This window comes from Pempheris klunzingeri, chromosome 1 (genome assembly GCF_042242105.1).
Source record: "Pempheris klunzingeri isolate RE-2024b chromosome 1, fPemKlu1.hap1, whole genome shotgun sequence".
In the NCBI taxonomy this organism is placed as follows: domain Eukaryota; kingdom Metazoa; phylum Chordata; class Actinopteri; order Acropomatiformes; family Pempheridae; genus Pempheris; species Pempheris klunzingeri.
In genome coordinates, this window is record NC_092012.1 from 24,114,478 (window position 1) to 24,138,304 (window position 23,827).

The 23,827-nt window shown below is 45.4% G+C and overlaps 1 protein-coding gene across 2 annotated transcripts in view; it reads left to right on the forward strand.

Annotated features, from left to right (window-relative positions):
- Positions 1-23,827, forward strand: part of cd276 (CD276 molecule) — a 553,579-nt gene that overhangs the window by 196,101 nt on the left and 333,651 nt on the right. For both annotated transcript variants that reach the window (XM_070829333.1, XM_070829325.1), the window contains exon 4: positions 35-331. In XM_070829333.1, the coding sequence (XP_070685434.1) occupies positions 35-331 (297 nt within the window). The remainder of the gene's footprint in view (positions 1-34; positions 332-23,827) is intronic.

A 23,827-nucleotide genomic window follows, 5' to 3' on the forward strand; every position in this document is an offset into this window, starting at 1 on the left:
TCCTCCTCTCTCTGTACACTCTTGCATTTTTCAGCTCCCTACTCTAAGCCTGTTCTGACTTTGGAGCCTGAATCCAACCTTCGGCCAGGTGATGAGGTGGCCCTGACTTGTATAGCCTATGGTGGTTATCCTGAGGCTGATGTGATTTGGCAGAATGGGAGTGGGCGCAACCTGACGGAAAATATCACCACTTCAGTGGTGGCCAGTGAGGAAGGCCTCTTTACTATGACCAGCGTGCTGACAGTTGTGCTGGAGCCCAATAGCACCTACAGCTGCCGACTGATCAATCCACTGCTGGGCGACACAGGCTACGCTTTTGTCACAATCACAGGTGGGTTTGGGGTTTCATCTCCTTTTCTTTTTAAATATCATCTAGGCCTTTCAGTCAGTATTGTCACATCCCCTCTGTTGAAAAAATAAACAAGCTAGTATTCACTGGTTTCCTGCAGTGTTAGAATGTTACCAGCTCAAACTAATCTTGTTTTCAGTCATGCATATGCAGAGTTTCTCATTAAAGTTTACATTACTCAATCATCAGTCACATTTAATGCTGTGGATACTCAACTTTTTGTTCTCTAAAGGGAATACAGAAATAAAGATTGTTCTAGATGGAGTGATTTATCTCCTAGCAGCTTTCTCCAGAAATGTTTATTATCCAGGAAATAGATTGATATGTTTGCCTCTCTCTGACTGTTTGATGCAGTCTTGAGGTGGGTGTGTGACAGTACCTATGTAATAGGTCTAATGGTCTCCTCAACCAGACCGCCACCCACTGCTCATGCCCATGCCCCCCTGGCCCTGTCAGTGTACTTTGTGCAAGGAGAGAGTGGCATGTAAGGTGGGCCATGGCTGTGTCTCTAAAAAAGGGAGCAGCACTGTGTGAAATGGCTCATAAATAAGTAGAGGTGTAATGAGCTTGCTCTCCAAGCTGGAGCTAGTTTTGGAGCTGGGGCTGTGGAGGTCGAGGCAGAGGTCAGGGAGTGCTGCTCCACTGGGCTGAGAAATGACTGTGCTGCCTGAAAACAGGATGGCCGATTGACAGGTAGGGCTTCTTGGATGACTGAAGGAGGGTGGCCTTTCTAGCAGTTTGATTGGTCATTTATGACAGCACAGATTACCAGGCAGCCACCACTGGGGTTGTGGAAAGGTATTAAACACATGGTGAGAATGAAATACGACTGTAAGGTAACAATGTTGAAATAGTCTGTGGCTGCTGTTACCATTCCACCTTTGCTGGATTGATGCCTTATTTCAAGTTGAAAATAGATTTGAAAGTTTTATTATCTTTTTTTGTCTACTTTATTTCCCCTGTACAGAAAAGTCACTCTCATTTTGAAAAAACATGTTGATCAGTAATTTAGTCTTTTTTTTCAGGGCAAGCCAAACCTTTCAACACTACAGGTTCATTTTCTGATAGTGACATTTTGGACATTTCAACATCAGTGGGGTGCCAGGAGCACTTTCTTTTATAAAAGGATTTTGCCCTTGATTGTGAGAGTGTCTTATCTTTTACATTTTTAAGTTGTTTCTGTTTATTCTGTGTCCAAATAGCAAAACTACATCTTTATGTTCAGGAACATATTTCATTTGTGCTATAGTAAAATATTATGAGTACAATTGCTACAACTAGTATGGCTACAGATTCACCTACCATATTGTAAGCCTGGTCCAGTTGGTCGTTGTTATGGGCTGCCTGCCCAGTTTTGAATGTGAAGTAGTTGGATAGAATATGTGAATCTCAAGATATAGCAGCAAATGAAAGAAAGGATATCTTACTTTTAAGTGACCAGAATTGACTGATTTTCTAAAAATTGTCCAACACTTAAGACGTCGATTTCTATGGCGGATGTTTACAATCTTACCCAAGTTCTCACTCAGCCTAAAATATATTCTACAACCATGTATGGTATTAATACTTCAATCCTGTATGTGGGGTGCTGTGGCCATACTTTAATTTAACACGAAAGACTAAATGCCCAAGTCTGGAGTTAATTTTTTTTACTGCAGGTCAAATTGAAAGATTTAATGCTGACTCATTTGTTAAGAGATTTTGTTAGAGATTTACAGTTGTCTGATGGAGATATGATAATGGAGATACTGCAAACGTGAGTTTGTTTATTCACTGCTTCATGTAAGGGCACAATGACCAGTTGAAAACATGGCATGTCAAACTTGCCATGTGGGTAGTTAATCTTAGAAGTGGCATTGTGCCCACACTCCGTGGCATCCATGGCACTGGTTATTTGGCTTTCTTTCCTGCCCTTTAGATGTTCCACTTAGAAAAAGGTCAGTAGAGTGTCAACTACAGCACATTGTTAACCCTATTATGAGAGATAGAACATGTTGTTTTGCATTTCATCAGAATAACCAGAACACAGTTTTGGAGATGGTCTCGCTGTAAGGCTCGGCTGCTAGGCTCCAAGCCAATATGCCATATTGAAAGATGCTTACTCAGTGGGACTGCTCCACAGCTTTAAAAAGCGTTAACACAAAGATGGAGATGCAGGTTTTACTGTATTAGTATACGGCTTATGCTGAGTAAGATACTCAAGATCATTTTTCAATCAAATATTAAATCATTTTAGAAAAAAAAGTACCATGTATAAAATCACAGTATTTTAGTAGACCAGGGCTCTCTATTATCACCGCACTGGGATTTTTTTCAATGGCAGCTTTTCTTAGAGCAAAAAATATATTCCAACCTTACTCAAGTGAGTTGCTTGGGTCCATTTTATTATCAGTTTACATAAATTATTTACCATATGTTATTGAAAAATTTCAATGTAGTCATGTGTGCTGATTCAGCTTTGTTCCATGCTTCACCAACATTAGTCAGACTGATAAAGAATCTACATGTTGAGTTGAAAACTTACTTGTGTGTCAGAGTGAATACCTTAGTATTGAACACTGACAAAACTAAATCTGGTGTTTGGTAGCAGGAATGTTTTTTTCTGACAAAACTGCACTCAGTGCCTATAGTCCCTAAAACCAAATTACTGGGTGTTAAAGTACACGATTTCAATGATGAGAAAGGGCAGTGTACTTTCATGGAAATGTTCGAAATATGTTCCTTCTTCTCTTATGATCGACATTTTTCTGTCTCTGTGTAACATCTGGAGGAAATATTTTGAGTACTCAACTAATTAGGGGTGGAGAAACAATCAATGGTCGCGTGAAAAACAGGAGGAAGTGAAGACTGAAATGAGAGGAGAGGTAAGTAACAAAACAAAAAGTGATGATAGCGTGAAAAAGACTAGATGAACTAGGGAACAAAGTGGGACATGGCACTCTTGTTCTGTCACACCTGCAATACTACTACAGTCATTTGGTCAAGTGCTGCTGAGAAACAGCTAAAAAACTTTTTTTGCATAGAGTAGAGGAGTCAGAGTAGTTCTTCATTGTGCTTTCCATGCTAATATGTGTGAAATGTGTAAAATTTCACAATCTCCCCAATCTCGAATTGAAAAATTGCAATAGTAACACAAATTTCCCCCAAGCAGAGCAGGGGGTTGATTAAGTTAATTGTGAGAAAATGATCCCTTTGCCTACACTGAGCAGATGACCTGAGCTCCACTTTGAAAGCCTGCGTTAAGTCATCTATGTTAATCTAACCTCTTTCATAGTCACTATTAATTTAACTGCCTCACCACGAGGTAGCATGGCGCACTTGGCGCATGGACATTATTATCAGGCATTTCAGAGACTGTTCTTCTTGTAAACATGCCCTGAGGAAAGGTGATCAGTTTTTAAGCTAAGCTCGGGAGTAGGCACTGTTTTTGTGTTGTTGGGATATTGATAGATTTGGAGTGCAGCAAGAGTTGCAGGGAGACACAAAGTAACAGCTAATGAACAGTCAGATGATGGAAAGGAGCATCTACAATTCTTAAGTGAACCATGGCCTGTTTGCTTGCTTGGCCCTCATGGTTGTGTACTTACCCCTGTCCTCCTTCTCCCCCACCACCTGTCGTGATGGCTTGTGTCTCACACTTCCAGCCTATGCTTACCACTTCAAAATTGGATAACAGAAAGCAAGAGACAAAAATGTTTGCTGAGCTCAGAGTTTTGGCACTACAGCCCAACAGGGAAGAATTTGTCTGACTGATCACATCGTGTGATGTAGAAAACCTTTTTGCTGAATTTTACTATCTAGCTAGCATTGTTTAGTTGTGACTGGGCAACACAGTGCCTCAGTGCCTAGTACTATTGCTTCACAGAAATAGGATCCCAGATTTCCTCTCCAGTCTCAGTCCTGTCTGTGCTGCGTTGGCTTTCTTACATTATGTTAGTATGGGTCTCCTTTCATCCCCTAAATATTAGTTAATATATAGTTTATAGTCCCACTTACTTATATACAGTTGTGCTCATAAGTTTACATACCCTGGTCCTTAGTGGTTAGGTGAAGCCATCTATTGTCAAACAACTGTGTGTACTCTTTTTAAATCATAATGACAACAGAAACTACCCAAATGACCCTGATCAAAAGTTTACATACCCCAGTTCTTTGAACTGTTTGCTGTTAGTCTTCGTCCAGGTTGCCTGCCACGGGAGTTTTCACATGTTGTCATGGTGACATTCCTCCCTCTGCCAACCCGACTTCGGCGTGTGACGTCATCCACTCCGCCATAGCCCGGGTACAGACTCTACACCTGAGTGCACTCACTGCTATCTCTGTCTTCAACCATGTCACCATGGCAAAGGCACTGCCCAACTTCATCCAGTACGTGAACTGTTCCATGAGAGAGGAGAGGACCCTGGACTCTGGACTCACCCGATTATTAGGGCCCGAGCACCAAGCGGTGCGAGGACCCTATTGAAACTGCGTGGGGGAAAAACATGCAAGGGAGGAAAACATGCCAGAACCCAAGAACCAAGAGGTGTACAGACCCCATACTCCCCGAGGACGAAGGGGATGAAAAAATACGTCAAATGCAAAAAACCAGGCGACCAGGGGGCCAAAAACATAGTTGAAATGCAAGGAATTATTATTATTATTAGGGCCCGAGCCCCGAGTGAGCATCACTCGGCGAGGACCTATTGGACTTCACCATATTATTATTATTATTAGGGCCCGAGCCCCGAGTGAGCATCACTCGGCGAGGACCTATTGTACTTCACCGTATTATTATTAGGGCCCGAGCACCAAGCGGTGCGGAAAAACATGCAAGGGAGGAAAGTGTCAAAATTTCTGCGATGAATAGGGGTCATAAATGAACGAACTCGTCCGAGGGGGTTGAAGCGATCAACTTCAAACTTGCTCAGCTGGTAGAAACAATATCAAGGATGAAAAGTTATCAAAGGTTTGGTATAATCTTTAACGGTTTGGACTTGGCGAGCTGTCAAAATTTTGTGCCTCGCCGTCAAACAGGAAGTTGTTAATAACTTGAGTGTACGTGATCCAATATGCACCAAACTTCACATGTCTGATGAGAGTCCCGCCCCAAACACATCTAAGTCATAGCGCCACCTGGTGCTGACAGGAAACTTTATGTTTTGCGCTATGATGGCTCAAGACCAGACAGTTGATCGGATCCACTTCAAATTTGGTCAGGAAAGCCTCAAGATGTTGATGTTGGTCTGGACCGAACGCCATGACTCTCCGTCAAAAGCTGTTGCCGTGGCGACGCAGACACTGTCGATTGAAATTTTTTTTTCGCCATCAGAATTAAAAGTGCTGTAACTCCACTGTACAAGGTCCTATCTTCACCAAATTCATACAGTTTGATGACTGTGCACCTCTGAAGACATGTACGTGGCCATTTTGAACCATAGTCATAGCGCCACCTACTGGCGGGAGGCCGTACATGTCTTCTTTCTCGGACGTCTCTCTCTCAGCAGGTTAACCACAGGCACCTCAAATTTGAGCCAAACATTGTCAAGATGTGGTCGATGCAAAGTTATGAAGGGCTTGAGGTTTCGCCAAACGCTGTCACCGTGGCGACGCCGTGTTCGCCATGAAATACGAATTTAATTTCCACGCTTACGCATACGTGCAGACTCACCAAATTTAGCATACACGTCAGGAGGCCTAAAATGAAGAATGTTATTGGGTTAACAGGTTTGGATGGGCCAAAATGGCTCTACGGCGCCCCCTACAAAACTTTGACGAACTAGCCCCCGGGTTACGTTTTACCTACATCTACCAAATTCGGTATACTTATGCGGGACGATAGGACCTACAAAAAAGCCTCTTGGAGCATTGACCTAAACCCAACAGGAAGTTGGCCATTTTGAATCAAGTGTCAAAATTTCAGCCATTTATAGGGGTCGTAAATGAGCGAACTAGTCCGAGGGGGTTGAAGCGATCGACTTCAAACTCGGTCAGCTGGTAGAAGCAGTATTCAAGATGAAAAGTTATCAAAAGCTTTCTATAATCTTTTAGGGTTTGCCCGTGGCAAGCTGTCAAAGTTCTGTGTCTCGCCATGGCACCGAAAGCTCTTCCAAGTTCACTGTAGATTCTCCAGTGTGTTTCACACTGCTCATGTTTTGTCTGAAAAGCCTCAAGACCTTCACAGTGTAGTCAACACTTCGTATACAGGAATACAGGACGTCATTAGCGGCAGTTTCATAGCGCAACATAGGGGACGCGGGAAGTGATGTGTAAGTCCTTCACGCGCTGTCCAAACTACATGAACGTTCTGGCTTGCGTGGAAGGGTCGCAGTCCGGCGGCGGGACGGAGCCGCCGCACGCCCCGACGCGCGCGGAGGTGCGAGGGCCCTCCAACACTGCTTGCAGCTTTAATTAGGGCCCGAGCACCAAGCGGTGCGAGGACCCTATTGAAACTGCGTGGGGGAAAAACGTGCAAGGGAGGAAAACGGGCCAGTACCCAAGAACCAAGAGGTGTACGGACCTCACAGCAGGTAGGCCTGGAAAAAATACGCGACATGGCAAAAAACCAGCCAGCCAGGGGGCTCGAAACATAGTTGAAACTGTGTGGATTATTATTATTATTAGGGCCCGAGCACCAAGCGGTGCGAGGACCCTATTGAAACTGCGTGGGGGAAAACGTGCAAGGGAGGAAAACGGGCCAGTACCCAAGAACCAAGAGGTGTACGGACCTCACAGTCCTCGAGCAGGTAGGCCTGGGAAAAATATGTCAAACGGAAAAAACCAGGTGACCAGGGGGCCGAAAACATAGTTGAAACTGAAGGAATTATTATTATTATTATTATTATTATTATTAGGGCCCGAGCACCAAGCGGTGCGAGGACCCTATTGTAACTGTGTGGGGGAAAACGAGCAAGGGAGGAAAACGTGCAAGTACCCAAGAACCAAGAGGTGTACGGACCTCACAGGCCCCGAGCAGGTAGGCCTCGAAAAAATACGTCAAATGAAAAAAACCAGGCGACCAGGGGGCTCGAAACATAGTTGAAACTGTGTGGATTATTATTATTATTATTATTATTATTATTAGGGCCCGAGCACCAAGCGGTGCGAGGACCCTATTGTAACTGCGTGGGGGAAAAGGGAGGAAACGTGCAAGTACCCAAGAACCAAGAGGTGTACGGACCTCATAGTCCCCGAGCAGGTAGGCCTTGGAAAAATACGTCAAATGAAAAAAACCAGGAGACCAGGGGGCCGAAAACATAGTTGAAATTGAAGGAATTATTATTATTATTAGGGCCCGAGCACCAAGCGGTGCGAGGACCCTATTGTAACTGCGTGGGGGAAAACGAGCAAGGGAGGAAAACGTGCAAGTACCCAAGAACCAAGAGGTGTACGGACCTCACAGGCCCCGAGCAGGTAGGCCTCGAAAAAATACGTCAAATGAAAAAAACCAGGCGACCAGGGGGCCAAAAACATAGTTGAAACTGAAGGAATTATTATTATTATTATTAGGGCCCGAGCACCAAGCGGTGCGAGGACCCTATTGTAACTGCGTGGGGGAAAAGGGAGGAAACGTGCAAGTACCCAAGAACCAAGAGGTGTACGGACCTCATAGTCCCCGAGCAGGTAGGCCTTGGAAAAATACGTCAAATGAAAAAAACCAGGAGACCAGGGGGCCGAAAACATAGTTGAAATTGAAGGAATTATTATTATTAGGGCCCGAGCACCAAGCGGTGCGAGGACCCTATTGTAACTGTGTGGGGGAAAACGAGCAAGGGAGGAAAACGTGCAAGTACCCAAGAACCAAGAGGTGTACGGACCTCACAGGCCCCGAGCAGGTAGGCCTCGAAAAAATACGTCAAATGAAAAAAACCAGCCGACCAGGGGGCCGAAAACATAGTTGAAACTGAAGGAATTATTATTATTATTATTATTATTATTAGGGCCCGAGCACCAAGCGGTGCGAGGACCCTATTGTAACTGCGTGGGGGAAAACGAGCAAGGGAGGAAAACGTGCAAGTACCCAAGAACCAAGAGGTGTACGGACCTCACAGGCCCCGAGCAGGTAGGCCTCGAAAAAATACGTCAAATGAAAAAAACCAGGCCACCAGGGGGCCAAAAACATAGTTGAAACTGAAGGAATTATTATTATTATTATTAGGGCCCGAGCACCAAGCGGTGCGAGGACCCTATTGTAACTGCGTGGGGGAAAAGGGAGGAAACGTGCAAGTACCCAAGAACCAAGAGGTGTACGGACCTCATAGTCCCCGAGCAGGTAGGCCTTGGAAAAATACGTCAAATGAAAAAAACCAGGAGACCAGGGGGCCGAAAACATAGTTGAAATTGAAGGAATTATTATTATTAGGGCCCGAGCACCAAGCGGTGCGAGGACCCTATTGTAACTGTGTGGGGGAAAACGAGCAAGGGAGGAAAACGTGCAAGTACCCAAGAACCAAGAGGTGTACGGACCTCACAGGCCCCGAGCAGGTAGGCCTCGAAAAAATACGTCAAATGAAAAAAACCAGCCGACCAGGGGGCCGAAAACATAGTTGAAACTGAAGGAATTATTATTATTATTATTATTATTATTAGGGCCCGAGCACCAAGCGGTGCGAGGACCCTATTGTAACTGTGTGGGGGAAAACGAGCAAGGGAGGAAAACGTGCAAGTACCCAAGAACCAAGAGGTGTACGGACCTCACAGGCCCCGAGCAGGTAGGCCTCGAAAAAATACGTCAAATGAAAAAAACCAGGCGACCAGGGGGCCAAAAACATAGTTGAAACTGAAGGAATTATTATTAGGGCCCGAGCACCAAGCGGTGCGAGGACCCTATTGTAACTGTGTGGGGGAAAACGAGCAAGGGAGGAAAACGTGCAAGTACCCAAGAACCAAGAGGTGTACGGACCTCACAGGCCCCGAGCAGGTAGGCCTCGAAAAAATACGTCAAATGAAAAAAACCAGCCGACCAGGGGGCCAAAAACATAGTTGAAACTGAAGGAATTATTATTATTATTATTATTATTATTAGGGCCCGAGCACCAAGCGGTGCGAGGACCCTATTGAAACTGCGTGGGGGAAAAACGTGCAAGGGAGGAAAACGGGCCAGTACCCAAGAACCAAGAGGTGTACGGACCTCACAGTCCCCGAGCAGGTAGGCCTCGAAAAAATACGCGACATGGCAAAAAACCAGCCAACCAGGGGGCTCGAAACATAGTTGAAACTGTGTGGATTATTATTATTAGGGCCCGAGCACCAAGCGGTGCGAGGACCCTATTGAAACTGCGTGGGGGAAAAACGTGCAAGGGAGGAAAACGGGCCAGAACCAAGAGGTGTACAGACCTCACAGCAGGTAGGCCTCGAAAAAATACGCGACATGGCAAAAAACCAGCCAACCAGGGGGCTCGAAACATAGTTGAAACTGTGTGGATTATTATTAGGGCCCGAGCACCAAGCGGTGCGAGGACCCTATTGTAACTGCGTGGGGGAAAACGAGCAAGGGAGGAAAACGTGCAAGTACCCAAGAACCAAGAGGTGTACGGACCTCACAGGCCCCGAGCAGGTAGGCCTCGAAAAAATACGTCAAATGAAAAAAACCAGGCGACCAGGGGGCCAAAAACATAGTTGAAACTGTGTGGATTATTATTATTATTATTATTATTATTATTAGGGCCCGAGCACCAAGCGGTGCGAGGACCCTATTGAAACTGCGTGGGGGAAAAACGTGCAAGGGAGGAAAACGGGCCAGTACCCAAGAACCAAGAGGTGTATGGACCTCATAGTCCTCGAGCAGGTAGGCCTCGGAAAAATACGTCAAATGAAAAAAACCAGGAGACCAGGGGGCCGAAAACATAGTTGAAATTGAAGGAATTATTATTATTATTATTATTATTATTATTATTATTTTCCTTGTACCGAAACAAACGCAAATTTGGGGGCCTGAACATGCACGAAAAGTCAGGAAAATTTGCACAAAATTCAGGAACGGTGAAAATTTTCGTATTTTATGGGTTTCGTAAACGGGTGTGAAAAGATGGCTCTATAGCGCCACCAAAACTTAGCCCCGGAACTGCGTATTATCTACATGTACGAAAGTTGTAGGGTATATGTATCGCTTCAAGACGCACAGAAAAGTCTCTTGGAGGTATGCCTTAAAACCAACAGGAAGTCGGCCATTTTGGATTTTATGTTGAAAAGTAGGGGTCGTAAATGAACGAACTTCTCCGAGGGGGTTGAAGCAATCGACTTCAAACTTGGTCAGCTGGTAGAAACAAAATCAAGGATGAAAAGTTATTAAAGGTTTTGTATAATCTTTAACGGTTTGGACGTGGTGAGCTTTCAAAATTTTGTGCCTCGCCGTCAAACAGGAAGTTGTTAATAACTTGACTGCAAGTGATCCAATATGCACCAAACTTCACATGTCTGATGAGAGTCCCGCCCCGAACACATCTACATGTCAATATTCATTCTAAATCACAGCGCCACCTAGTGGTGGCAGGAAACTTTATGTTTTACGCTACGATGGCTCAAGACCAGCCAGTTGATCGGATCCACTTCAAATTTGGTCAGGAAAGCCTCAAGATGTTGATGTTGGTCTGGAGCGAACGCCATGACTCTCTGTCAAAAGCTGTTGCCGTGGCGACGCAGATAATGTCGATTGAAATTTTTTTTTCGCCATCAGAATTAAAAGTGCTGTAACTCCACTGTACAAGTTCCTATCTTCACCAAATTCATACAGTTTGATGACTGTCCAGCTCTGAAGACATGTACGTGGCAATTTTGAACCATAGTCATAGCGCCACTTACTGGCTGGAGGAGGTACATGTCTTCTTTCTCGGACGTCTCTCTCTCAGCAGGTTAACCACAGGCACCTCAAATTTGAGCCAAACATTCTCAAGATGTGGTTGATGCAAAGGTATGAAGGTCTTGAGGTTTCGCCAAACGCTGTCACTGTGGCGATGCCCTGTTCGCCATGAAACACGAATTTGATTTCCGAGCTTACACATGCGTGCACACTCACCAAATTTGGCATACACGTCAGGAGGCCTACAATGAATAATCTTATTGGGTTAACAGGTTTGGATGGGGCAAAATGGCTCTACGGCGCCCCCTACAAAACTTTGACGGACTAGCCCCCGGTGTACGTATTACCTACATCTACCAAATTCGGTATACTTATGCGGGACGATAGGACCTACAAAAAAGCCTCTTGGAGCGTTGACCTAAACCCAACAGGAAGTCGGCCATTTTGAATTAAGTGTCAAAATTTCAGCCATTTATAGGGGTCGTAAATGAGCGAACTAATCCGAGGGGGTCAAAGCGATCGACTTCAAACTCGGTCAGCTGGTGGAAACACTATTCAAGATGAAAAGTTATCAAAAGCTTTATATAATCTTTTACGATTTACCCGTGGCGAGTTGTCAAAGTTCAGTGTCCCGCCATGGCACCGAAAGTTCTTCTAAGTTCACTGTAGATTCTCCAGTGTGTTTCACACTTTTCATGTTTTGTCTGAAAAGCCTCAAGACCTTCACAGTGAAGTCAACACTTAATATACTGGAATACAGGACGTCATTAGCGGCCGTTTTCTAGCGCAACATGGGAGACGCGGGAAGTGACGTGCAAGTCCTTCACGCGCTGTCCAAACTACATGCACGTTCTGAGCCGCGTGGAAGGGTCGGAGTCCGGCGGCGGGACGGAGCCGCCGCACGCCCTGACGAGCGCGGACGTGCGAGGGCCCTCCAACGCTGCTTGCAGCTTTAATTAGGGCCCGAGCACCAAGCGGTGCGAGGACCCTATTGTAACTGCGTGGGGGAAAAGGGAGGAAACGTGCAAGTACCCAAGAACCAAGAGGTGTACGGACCTCACAGTCCCCGAGCAGGTAGGCCTCGAAAAAATACGCGACATGGCAAAAAACCAGCCAACCAGGGGGCTCGAAACATAGTTGAAACTGTGTGGATTATTATTATTATTATTATTAGGGCCCGAGCACCAAGCGGTGCGAGGACCCTATTGAAACTGCGTGGGGGAAAACGAGCAAGGGAGGAAAACGGGCCAGAACCCAAGACCCAAGAGGTGTACGGACCTCATAGTCCCTGAGCAGGTAGGCCTGGGAAAAATACGTCAAATGAAAAAAACCAGGAGACCAGGGGGCCGAAAACATAGTTGAAATTGAAGGAATTATTATTATTATTATTCTTTTTATTTTTTTACCACAAAACATGCATTTTTGGGGGCCTGAACATGCACGAAAAGTCAGGAAAATTTGCACACGCATCAGGCCTGGCGAAAAATTTCGTATTTAATGGGTCTCACAAATGGGCGTGGCATAATGGCTCTATAGCGCCCCCTAACACTAAAACCCCTACCCCCGGAACTGCAATTTATGTACGTGTACGCAATTTGGTGGGTTCATGTAGCACTTAAAGACGCACAAAAAAGTAATTTGGACCAATGACCTAAACCCAACAGGAAGTCGGCCATTTTGGATTTTATGTTAAAAAGTAGGGTTCGTAAATGAACGAACTAGTTTGAGGGGGTTGAAGCGATCGACTTCAAACTTGGTCAGCTGTTAGAAATAATATCAAGGATGAAAAGTTATTAAAGGTTTGGTATAATCTTTAACGGTTTGGACGTGGCGAGCTGTCAAAAGTTTGTGCCTCGCCGTCAAACAGGAAGTTGTTAATAACTTGACTGTACGTGATCCAATATGCACCAAACTTCACATGTCTGATGAGAGTCCCGCCCCGAACACATCTACATGTCAATATTCATTTTAAGTCATAGCGCCACCTGGTGCTGACAGGAAACTTTATGTTTTGCGCTATGATGCCTCAAGACCAGCCAGTTGATCGGATCCACTTCAAATTTGGTCAGGAAAGCCTCAAGATATTGATGTTGGTCTGGAGCGAACGGTGTGACTCTGTGTCAAAAGCTGTTGCCGTGGCGATGCAGACACTGTCGATTGAATTTTTTTTTTCGCCATCAGAATTAAAAGTGCTGTAACTCCACTGTACAAGGTCCTATCTTCACCAAATTCATACAGTTTGATGACTGTCCACCTCTGAAGACATGTACGTGGCCATTTTGAACCATAGTCATAGCGCCACCTACTGGCGGGAGGCCGTACATGTCTTCTTTCTCGGACGTCTCTCTCTCAGCAGGTTAACCACAGGCACCTCAAATTTGAGCCAAACATTCTCAAGATGTGGTCGATGCAAAGGTATGAAGGGCTTGAGGTTTCGCCAAACGCTGTCACCGTGGCGACGCCCTGTTCGCCATGAAATACGAATTTAATTTCCACGCTTACGCATACGTGCAGACTCACCAAATTTAGCATACACGTCAGGAGGCCTAAAATGAATAATCTTATTGGGTTAACAGGTTTGGGTGGGGCAAAATGGCTCTACGGCGCCCCCTACAACATTTTGACGACCTAGCCCCCGGGCTACGTTTTACCTACATCTACCAAATTCGGTATACTTATGCAGGACAATAGGACCTACAAAAAAGCCTCTTGGAGCGTTGACCTAAACCCAACAGGAAGTTGGCCATTTTGAATCAAGTGTCAAAATTTCAGCCATTTATAGGGGTCGTAAATGAGCGAACTTGTCCGAGGGGGTTGAAGCGATCGACTTCAAACTCGGTCAGCTGGTAGAAGCAGTATTCAAGATGAAAAGTTATCAAAAGCTTTCTATAATCTTTTAGGGTTTGCCCGTGGCAAGCTGTCAAAGTTCTGTGTCTCGCCATGGCACCGAAAGCTCTTCCAAGTTCACTGTAGATTCTCCAGTGTGTTTCACACTGCTCATGTTTTGTCAGAAAAGCCTCAAGACCTTCACAGTGTAGTCAACACTTCGTATACAGGAATACAGGACGTCATTAGCGGCCGTTTCATAGCGCAACATAGGGGACGCGGGAAGTGACGTGTAAGTCCTTCACGCGCTGTCCAAACTACATGAACGTTCTGGCTTGTGTGGAAGGGTCGGAGTCCAGCGGCAGGACGGAGCCGCCGCACGCCCCGACGCACGCGGAGGTGCGAGGGCCCTCCAACGCTGCTTGCAGCTTTAATTAGGGCCCGAGCACCAAGCGGTGCGAGGACCCTATTGTAACTGCGTGGGGGAAAACGAGCAAGGGAGGAAAACGTGCAAGTACCCAAGAACCAAGAGGTGTACGGACCTCACAGGCCCCGAGCAGGTAGGCCTCGAAAAAATACGTCAAATGAAAAAAACCAGGCGACCAGGGGGCCAAAAACATAGTTGAAACTGAAGGAATTATTATTATTATTATTAGGGCCCGAGCACCAAGCGGTGCGAGGACCCTATTGTAACTGCGTGGGGGAAAACGAGCAAGGGAGGAAAACGTGCAAGTACCCAAGAACCAAGAGGTGTACGGACCTCACAGGCCCCGAGCAGGTAGGCCTCGAAAAAATACGTCAAATGAAAAAAACCAGGCGACCAGGGGGCCAAAAACATAGTTGAAACTGAAGGAATTATTATTATTATTATTATTATTATTCTTCTTCTTTTCCTCCTTTTTATAAACAATGAATCGCTAATTTGGGGGCCTGAACATGCACGAAAACTCACCAAAATTTGCACAAAATTCAGACATGGCGAAAAATTACGTATTTTAAAGGTTTCGCAAATGGCCGTGGCAAAATGGCTCTGTAGCGCCACCTAAACTCAGCCCCGGAACTGCGTTTTATGTACATGTATGAAATTCAGTGGGTTTGTGTATCTCTTCAGGACGAACAAAAAAGTCTCTTGGAGCGATGACCTAAACCCAACAGGAAGTCAGCCATATTGGATTTTTCACGCATTTTTGGCGATTTACAGGGGACGTAAATGAACGAACTAGTCCGAGGGGGTTCAAGCGATCGACTTCAAACTTGGTCAGCTGGTAGAGAAGGCCTCAACGATGAAAAGTTATCAAAGGTTTGATATAATCTTTAACGGTTTGGGCGTGGCGAGCTGGCAAAGTTCAGTGTCTCGCCATGACTCGCCATCAAACAGGAAATTGTTAATAACTTGACTGTACGTGATCCAATCAGCACCAAACTTGACATGTCTGATGAGAGTCCCGCCCTGAACACGTCTACGTGTCAATATTCATTCTAAGTCACAGCGCCACCTGGTGGTGACAGGAAACTTTATGTTTTACGCTATGATGGCTCAAGACCAGTCAGTTGATCGGATCCACTTCAAATTTGGTCAGGAAAGCCAGAAGATGTTGGTGTTGGTCTGGAGCGAACGCCGTGAGTCTCCGTCAAAAGCTGTTGGCGTGGCGACGCAGACACTGTCGATTGAAATTTTTTTTACGCCATCAAAATTGAAAGTGCTGGAACTCCACTGTACAAGGTCCTATCTTCACCAAATTCATACAGTTTGATGACTGTCCGGCTCTGAAGACATGTACGTGGCCATTTTGAACCATAGTCATAGCGCCACCTACTGGCTAGAGGAGGTACATGTCTTCTTTCTCGGACGTCTCTCTCTCAGCAGGTTAACCACAGACACTTCAAATTTTAGCCAAACATTCTCAAGACGTGGTTGATGCAAAGTTATGAAGGGCTTGAGGTTTCGCCAAACGCTGTCACCGTGGCGACGCCTTGTTCGCCATGAAAATCGAACGTAATTTCGAAGCTTATGCATGCGTGCACACTCACCAAATTTGGCATGCACGTCAGGAGGCCTAAAATGAGTAATCTTATTTAGTTCACGGGTTTCGGTGGGCCAAAATGGCTCTATGGCGCCCCCTACAAAACTTTGACGAACTAGCCCCCGGTCTACGTTTTACCTACATGTACCAAATTCGGTATACATATGCGAGACCATAGGACCTACAAAAAAGCCTCTTGGAGCATTGACCTAAACCCAACAGGACGTCGGCCATATTGGATTTTTCACACATTTTTGGCGATTTACAGGGGACGTAAATGAACGAACTAGTCCGAGGGGGTTCAAGCGATCGACTTCACAGTTGGTCAGCTGGTACAAACAATATCAAGGATGAAAAGTTATCAAAGGTTTGATATAATCTTTAACGGTTTGGGCGTGGCGAGCTGGTAAAGTTCAGTGTCTCGCCATGACTCGCCATCAAACAGGAAGTTGTTAATAACTTGACTGTACGTGATCCAATCAGCACCAATCTTGACATGTCTGATGAGAGTCCCGCCCTGAAGACGTCTACATGTCAATATTCATTCAAAGTCATAGCGCCACCTAGTGGCAAGAGGAAGTGCATGTTTTATTCTCAGACGTTTCTCTCTCAGCAGGTTGATCACAGACACCTCAAATTTCATCCAAACATTCCCACTACATGGATGATGCAAAGTTATGAAGCTCTTGACGTTTTGTCAGACGCTGTCACCATGGCAACGCTGTTCGCCATGGAACAGGAAATTGCTGTAACTTCAGTGTACATTATCCAATCTCTTTCAAACTTGTCACGCTTAATAAGAGTCCCGGCCTGAAGACATCTAGATGCCAATTAGTGACCACAGTCATTGCGCCACCTGGTGGCAACAGGAAGTAACACGTCTATGGCAATGATCATTTGATTTGCATGAAATTTTCACAGTGTAGTCAACACTTCATATACTGGAATACAGGATGTGATTAGTGACTGTTCTCTAGCGCCACATAGAGGACGCAGGAAGTGACGTGTAAGTCCTTCACGCGCTGTCCAAACTACATGAACGTTCTAAAAGCGCATGGAAGGGTCGGAGTCCAACACAAGACGGGGCCGCCGCACGCCCCGACGCGCGCGGAGGTGCGAGGGCCCTTCAACGCTGCTTGCAGCTTTAATTATTATTATTATTCTTCTTTTTATCCACAATGAATCGCTAATTTGGGGGCCTGAACATGCACGAAAACTCACCAAAATTTGCACAAAATTCAGACATGGCGAAAAATTACGTATTTTAAAGGTTTCGCAAATGGCCGTGGCAAAATGGCTCTGTAGCGCCACCTAAACTCAGCCCCGGAACTGCGTTTTATGTACATGTACGAAATTCGGTGGGTTCGTGTATCTCTTCAGGACGAACAAAAAAGTCTCTTGGAGCGATGACCTAAACCCAACAGGAAGTCAGCCATATTGGATTTTTCACGCATTTTTGGCGATTTACAGGGGACGTAAATGAACGAACTAGTCCGAGGGGGTTCAAGCGATTGACTTCAAACTTGGTCAGCTGGTAGAGAAGGCATCAATGATGAAAAGTTATTAAAAGTCTTGTTATTACTTTAACGGTTTGGGCGTGGCGAGCTGGCAAAGTTCAGTGTCTCGCCATGACTCGCCATCAAACAGGAAATTGTTAATAACTTGACTGTACGTGATCCAATCAGCACCAAACTTCACATGCCTGATGAGAGTCCCGCCCCGAACACGTCTACGTGTCAATATTCATTCAAAGTCACAGCGCCACCTGGTGGTGACAGGAAACTTTATGTTTTACGCTATGATGGCTCAAGACCAGCCAGTTGATCGGATCCACTTCAAATTTGGTCAGGAAAGCCAGAAGATGTTGGTGTTGGTCTGGAGCGAACGCCGTGAGTCTCCGTCAAAAGCTGTTGCCGTGGCGACGCAGACACTGTCGATTGAAATTTTTTTTACGCCATGAAAATTGAAAGTGCTGTAACTCCACTGTACAAGGTCCTATCTTCACCAAATTCATACAGTTTGATGACTGTCCGGCTCTGAAGACATGTACGTGGCCATTTTGAACCATAGTCATAGCGCCACCTACTGGCTAGAAGAGGTACATGTCTTCTTTCTCGGACGTCTCTCTCTCAGCAGGTTAACCACAGACACTTCAAATTTTAGCCAAACATTCTCAAAACGTGGTTGATGCAAAGTTATGAAGGGCTTGAGGTTTCGCCAAACGCTGTCACCGTGGCGACGCCTTGTTCGCCATGAAAATCGAACGTAATTTCGAAGCTTATGCATACGTGCACACTCACCAAATTTGGCATGCACGTCAGGAGGCCTAAAATGAGTAATCTTATTTAGTTCACGGGTTTCGGTGGGCCAAAATGGCTCTATGGCGCCCCCTACAAAACTTTGACGAACTAGCCCCGGGTCTACGTTTTACCTACATGTACCAAATTCGGTATACATATGCGAGACCATAGGACCTACAAAAAAGCCTCTTGGAGCATTGACCTAAACCCAACAGGACGTCGGCCATATTGGATTTGTCACACATTTTTGGCGATTTACAGGGGACGTAAATGAACGAACTAGTCCGAGGGGGTTCAAGCGATCGACTTCAAACTTGGTCAGCTGGTACAAACAATATCAAGGATGAAAAGTTATCAAAGGTTTGATATAATCTTTAACGGTTTGGGCGTGGCGAGCTGGTAAAGTTCAGTGTCTCGCCATGACTCGCCATCAAACAGGAAATTGTTAATAACTTGACTGTACGTGATCCAATCAGCACCAATCTTGACATGTCTGATGAGAGTCCCGCCCTGAAGACGTCTACATGTCAATATTCATTCAAAGTCATAGCGCCACCTAGTGGCAAGAGGAAGTGCATGTTTTATTCTCAGACGTTTCTCTCTCAGCAGGTTGATCACAGACACCTCAAATTTGATCCAAACATTCCCACTACATGGATGATGCAAAGTTATGAAGCTCTTGACGTATTCTCAGACGCTGTCACCATGGCAACGCTGTTCGCCATGGAACAGGAAATTGCTGTAACTTCAGTGTACATTATCCAATCTCTTTCAAACTTGTCACGCTTAATAAGAGTCCCGGCCTGAAGACATCTAGATGCCAATTAGTGACCACAGTCATTGCGCCACCTGGTGGCAACAGGAAGTAACACGTCTATGGCAATGATCATTTGATTTGCATGAAATTTTCAGTGTAGTCAACACTTCATATACTGGAATACAGGATGTGATTAGTGACTGTTCTCTAGCGCCACATAGGGGACGCAGGAAGTGACGTGTAAGTCCTTCACGCGCTGTCCAAACTACATGAACGTTCTGAAAGCGCATGGAAGGGTCGGAGTCCAACAACGGGACAGGGCCGCCGCACGCCCCGACGCGCGTGGAGGTGCGAGGGCCCTTCAACGCTGCTTGCAGCTTTAATTATTATTATTATTCTTCTCGGGCCGAAACAAACGCAAATTTGAGGGCCTGAACATGCACGAAAAGTCAGGAAAATTTGCACACGCATCAGGCCTGGCGAAAAATTTCGTATTTAATGGGTCTCACAAATGGGCGTGGCAAAATGGCTCTATTGCGCCCCCTAACACTAAAACCCCTACCCCGGGAACTGCAATTTATGTACGTGTACGCAATTTGGTGGGTTCATGTATCACTTCAAGACGCACAAAAAAGTAATTTGGACCAATGACCTAAACCCAACAGGAAGTCGGCCATTTTGGATTTTATGTTAAAAAGTAGGGTTCGTAAATGAACGAACTAGTTTGAGGGGGTTGAAGCGATCGACTTCAAACTTGGTCAGCTGTTAGAAATAATATCAAGGATGAAAAGTTATTAAAGGTTTGGTATAATCTTTAACGGTTTGGACGTGGCGAGCTGTCAAACGTTTGTGCCTCGCCGTCAAACAGGAAGTTGTTAATAACTTGACTGTACGTGATCCAATATGCACCAAACTTCACATGTCTGATGAGAGTCCCGCCCCGAACACATCTACATGTCAATATTCATTTTAAGTCATAGCGCCACCTGGTGCTGACAGGAAACTTTATGTTTTGCGCTATGATGCCTCAAGACCAGCCAGTTGATCGGATCCACTTCAAATTTGGTCAGGAAAGCCTCAAGATGTTGATGTTGGTCTGGAGCGAACGCCGTGACTCTGTGTCAAAAGCTGTTGCCGTGGTGATGCAGACACTGTCGATTGAAATTTTTTTTTCGCCATCAAAATTAAAAGTGCTGTAACTCCACTGTACAAGGTCCTATCTTCACCAAATTCATACAGTTTGATGACTGTCCGGCTCTGAAGACATGTACATGGCCATTTTGAACCATGGTCATAGCGCCACCTAGTGGCAAGAGGAAGTGCATGTTTTATTCTCAGACGTTTCTCTCTCAGCAGGTTGATCACAGACACCTCAAATTTGATCCAAACATTCCCACTACATGGATGATGCAAAGTTATGAAGCTCTTGACGTATTCTCAGACGCTGTCACCATGGCAACGCTGTTCGCCATGGAACAGGAAATTGCTGTAACTTCAGTGTACATTATCCAATCTCTTTCAAACTTGTCACGCTTAATAAGAGTCCCGGCCTGAAGACATCTAGATGCCAATTAGTGACCACAGTCATTGCGCCACCTGGTGGCAACAGGAAGTAACACGTCTATGGCAATGATCATTTGATTTGCATGAAATTTTCAGTGTAGTCAACACTTCATATACTGGAATACAGGATGTGATTAGTGACTGTTCTCTAGCGCCACATAGGGGACGCAGGAAGTGACGTGTAAGTCCTTCACGCGCTGTCCAAACTACATGAACGTTCTGAAAGCGCATGGAAGGGTCGGAGTCCAACAACGGGACAGGGCCGCCGCACGCCCCGACGCGCGTGGAGGTGCGAGGGCCCTTCAACGCTGCTTGCAGCTTTAATTATTATTATTATTCTTCTCGGGCCGAAACAAACGCAAATTTGAGGGCCTGAACATGCACGAAAAGTCAGGAAAATTTGCACACGCATCAGGCCTGGCGAAAAATTTCGTATTTAATGGGTCTCACAAATGGGCGTGGCAAAATGGCTCTATTGCGCCCCCTAACACTAAAACCCCTACCCCGGGAACTGCAATTTATGTACGTGTACGCAATTTGGTGGGTTCATGTATCACTTCAAGACGCACAAAAAAGTAATTTGGACCAATGACCTAAACCCAACAGGAAGTCGGCCATTTTGGATTTTATGTTAAAAAGTAGGGTTCGTAAATGAACGAACTAGTTTGAGGGGGTTGAAGCGATCGACTTCAAACTTGGTCAGCTGTTAGAAATAATATCAAGGATGAAAAGTTATTAAAGGTTTGGTATAATCTTTAACGGTTTGGACGTGGCGAGCTGTCAAACGTTTGTGCCTCGCCGTCAAACAGGAAGTTGTTAATAACTTGACTGTACGTGATCCAATATGCACCAAACTTCACATGTCTGATGAGAGTCCCGCCCCGAACACATCTACATGTCAATATTCATTTTAAGTCATAGCGCCACCTGGTGCTGACAGGAAACTTTATGTTTTGCGCTATGATGCCTCAAGACCAGCCAGTTGATCGGATCCACTTCAAATTTGGTCAGGAAAGCCTCAAGATGTTGATGTTGGTCTGGAGCGAACGCCGTGACTCTGTGTCAAAAGCTGTTGCCGTGGTGATGCAGACACTGTCGATTGAAATTTTTTTTTCGCCATCAAAATTAAAAGTGCTGTAACTCCACTGTACAAGGTCCTATCTTCACCAAATTCATACAGTTTGATGACTGTCCGGCTCTGAAGACATGTACATGGCCATTTTGAACCATGGTCATAGCGCCACCTACTGGCGGGAGGAGGTACATGTCTTCTTTCTCGGACGTCTCTCTCTCAGCAGGTTATCCACAGACACCTCAAATTTGAGCCAAACATTCTCAAGATGTGGTTGATGCAAAGGTATGAAGGGCTTGAGGTTTCGCCAAACGCTGTCGCCGTGGCGACGCCTCGTTCGCCATGAAAAACGACTTTAATTTCCGAGCTTACACATGCGTGCACACTCACGAAATTTGGCATACACGTCAGGAGGCCTACAATGAATAATCTTATTGGGTTAACAGATTTGGATGGGCCAAAATGGCTCTACGGCGCCCCCTACAAAACTTTGACAAACTAGCCCCCGGTGTACGTTTTACCTACATGTACCAAATTCGGTATACTTATGCGGGACGATAGGACCTACAAAAAAGCCTCTTGGAGCGTTGACCTAAACCCAACAGGAAGTCGGCCATTTTGAATTAAGTGTCAAAATTTCCGCCATTTATAGGGGTCGTAAATGAGCGAACTAGTCCGAGGGGGTTGAAGCGATCGACTTCAAACTCGGTCAGCTGGTAGAAGCAGTATTCACGATGAAAAGTTATCAAAAGCTTTCTATAATCTTTTACGCTTTGCCCGTGGCAAGCTGTCAAAGTTCTGTGTCTCGCCATGGAACCGAAAGCTCTTCCAAGTTCACTGTAGATTCTCCAGTGTGTTTCACACTGCTCATGTTTTGTCAGAGAAGCCTCAAGACCTTCACAGTGTAGTCAACACTTCGTATACAGGAATACAGGACGTCATTAGCGGCCGTTTCATAGCGCAACATAGTGACGTGTAAGTCCTTCACGCGCTGTCCAAACTACATGAACGTTCTGGCTCGTGTGGAAGGGTCGGAGTCCGGCGGCGGGACGGAGCCGCCACACGCCCGACGCGCGCGGAGGTGCGAGGGCCCTCCAACGCTGCTTGCAGCTTTAATTAGGGCCCGAGCACCAAGCGGTGCGAGGACCCTATTGTAACTGCGTGGGGGAAAACGAGCAAGGGAGGAAAACGTGCAAGTACCCAAGAACCAAGAGGTGTACGGACCTCACAGGCCCCGAGCAGGTAGGCCTCGAAAAAATACGTCAAATGAAAAAAACCAGGCGACCAGGGGGCCAAAAACATAGTTGAAACTGTGTGGATTATTATTATTATTATTATTATTATTATTATTATTATTATTATTATTCTTCTGGTGTCAAAACAAACGCAAATTTGAGGGCCTGAACATGCACGAAAAGTCAGGAAAATTTGCACACGAATCAGGCCTGGCGAAAAATTTCGTATTTAATGGGTCTCACAAATGGGCGTGGCAAAATGGCTCTATAGCGCCCCCTAACACTAAAACCCCTACCCCCGGAACTGCAATTTATGTACGTGTACGCAATTTGGTGGGTTCATGTATCACTTAAAGACGCACAAAAAAGTAATTTGGACCAATGACCTAAACCCAACAGGAAGTCGGCCATTTTGGATTTTATGTTAAAAAGTAGGGTTCGTAAATGAACGAACTAGTTTGAGGGGGTTGAAGCGATCGACTTCAAACTTGGTCAGCTGGTAGAAATAATATCAAGGATGAAAAGTTGTTAAAGGTTTGGTATAATCTTTAACGGTTTGGACGTGGCGAGCTGTCAAAAGTTTGTGCCTCGCCGTCAAACAGGAAGTTGTTAATAACTTGACTGTACGTGATCCAATATGCACCAGATTTCACATGTCTGATGAGAGTCCCGCCCCGAACACATCTACATGTCAATATTCATTTTAAGTCATAGCGCCACCTGGTGCTGACAGGAAACTTTATGTTTTGCGCTACGATGGCTCAAGACCAGACAGTTGATTGGATCCACTTCAAATTTGGTTAGGAAAGCCTCAAGATGTTGATGTTGGTCTGGAGCGAACGCCGTGACTCTGTGTCAAAAGCTGTTGCCGTGGCGATGCAGACACTGTCGATTGAAATTTTTTTTTCGCCATCAGAATTAAAA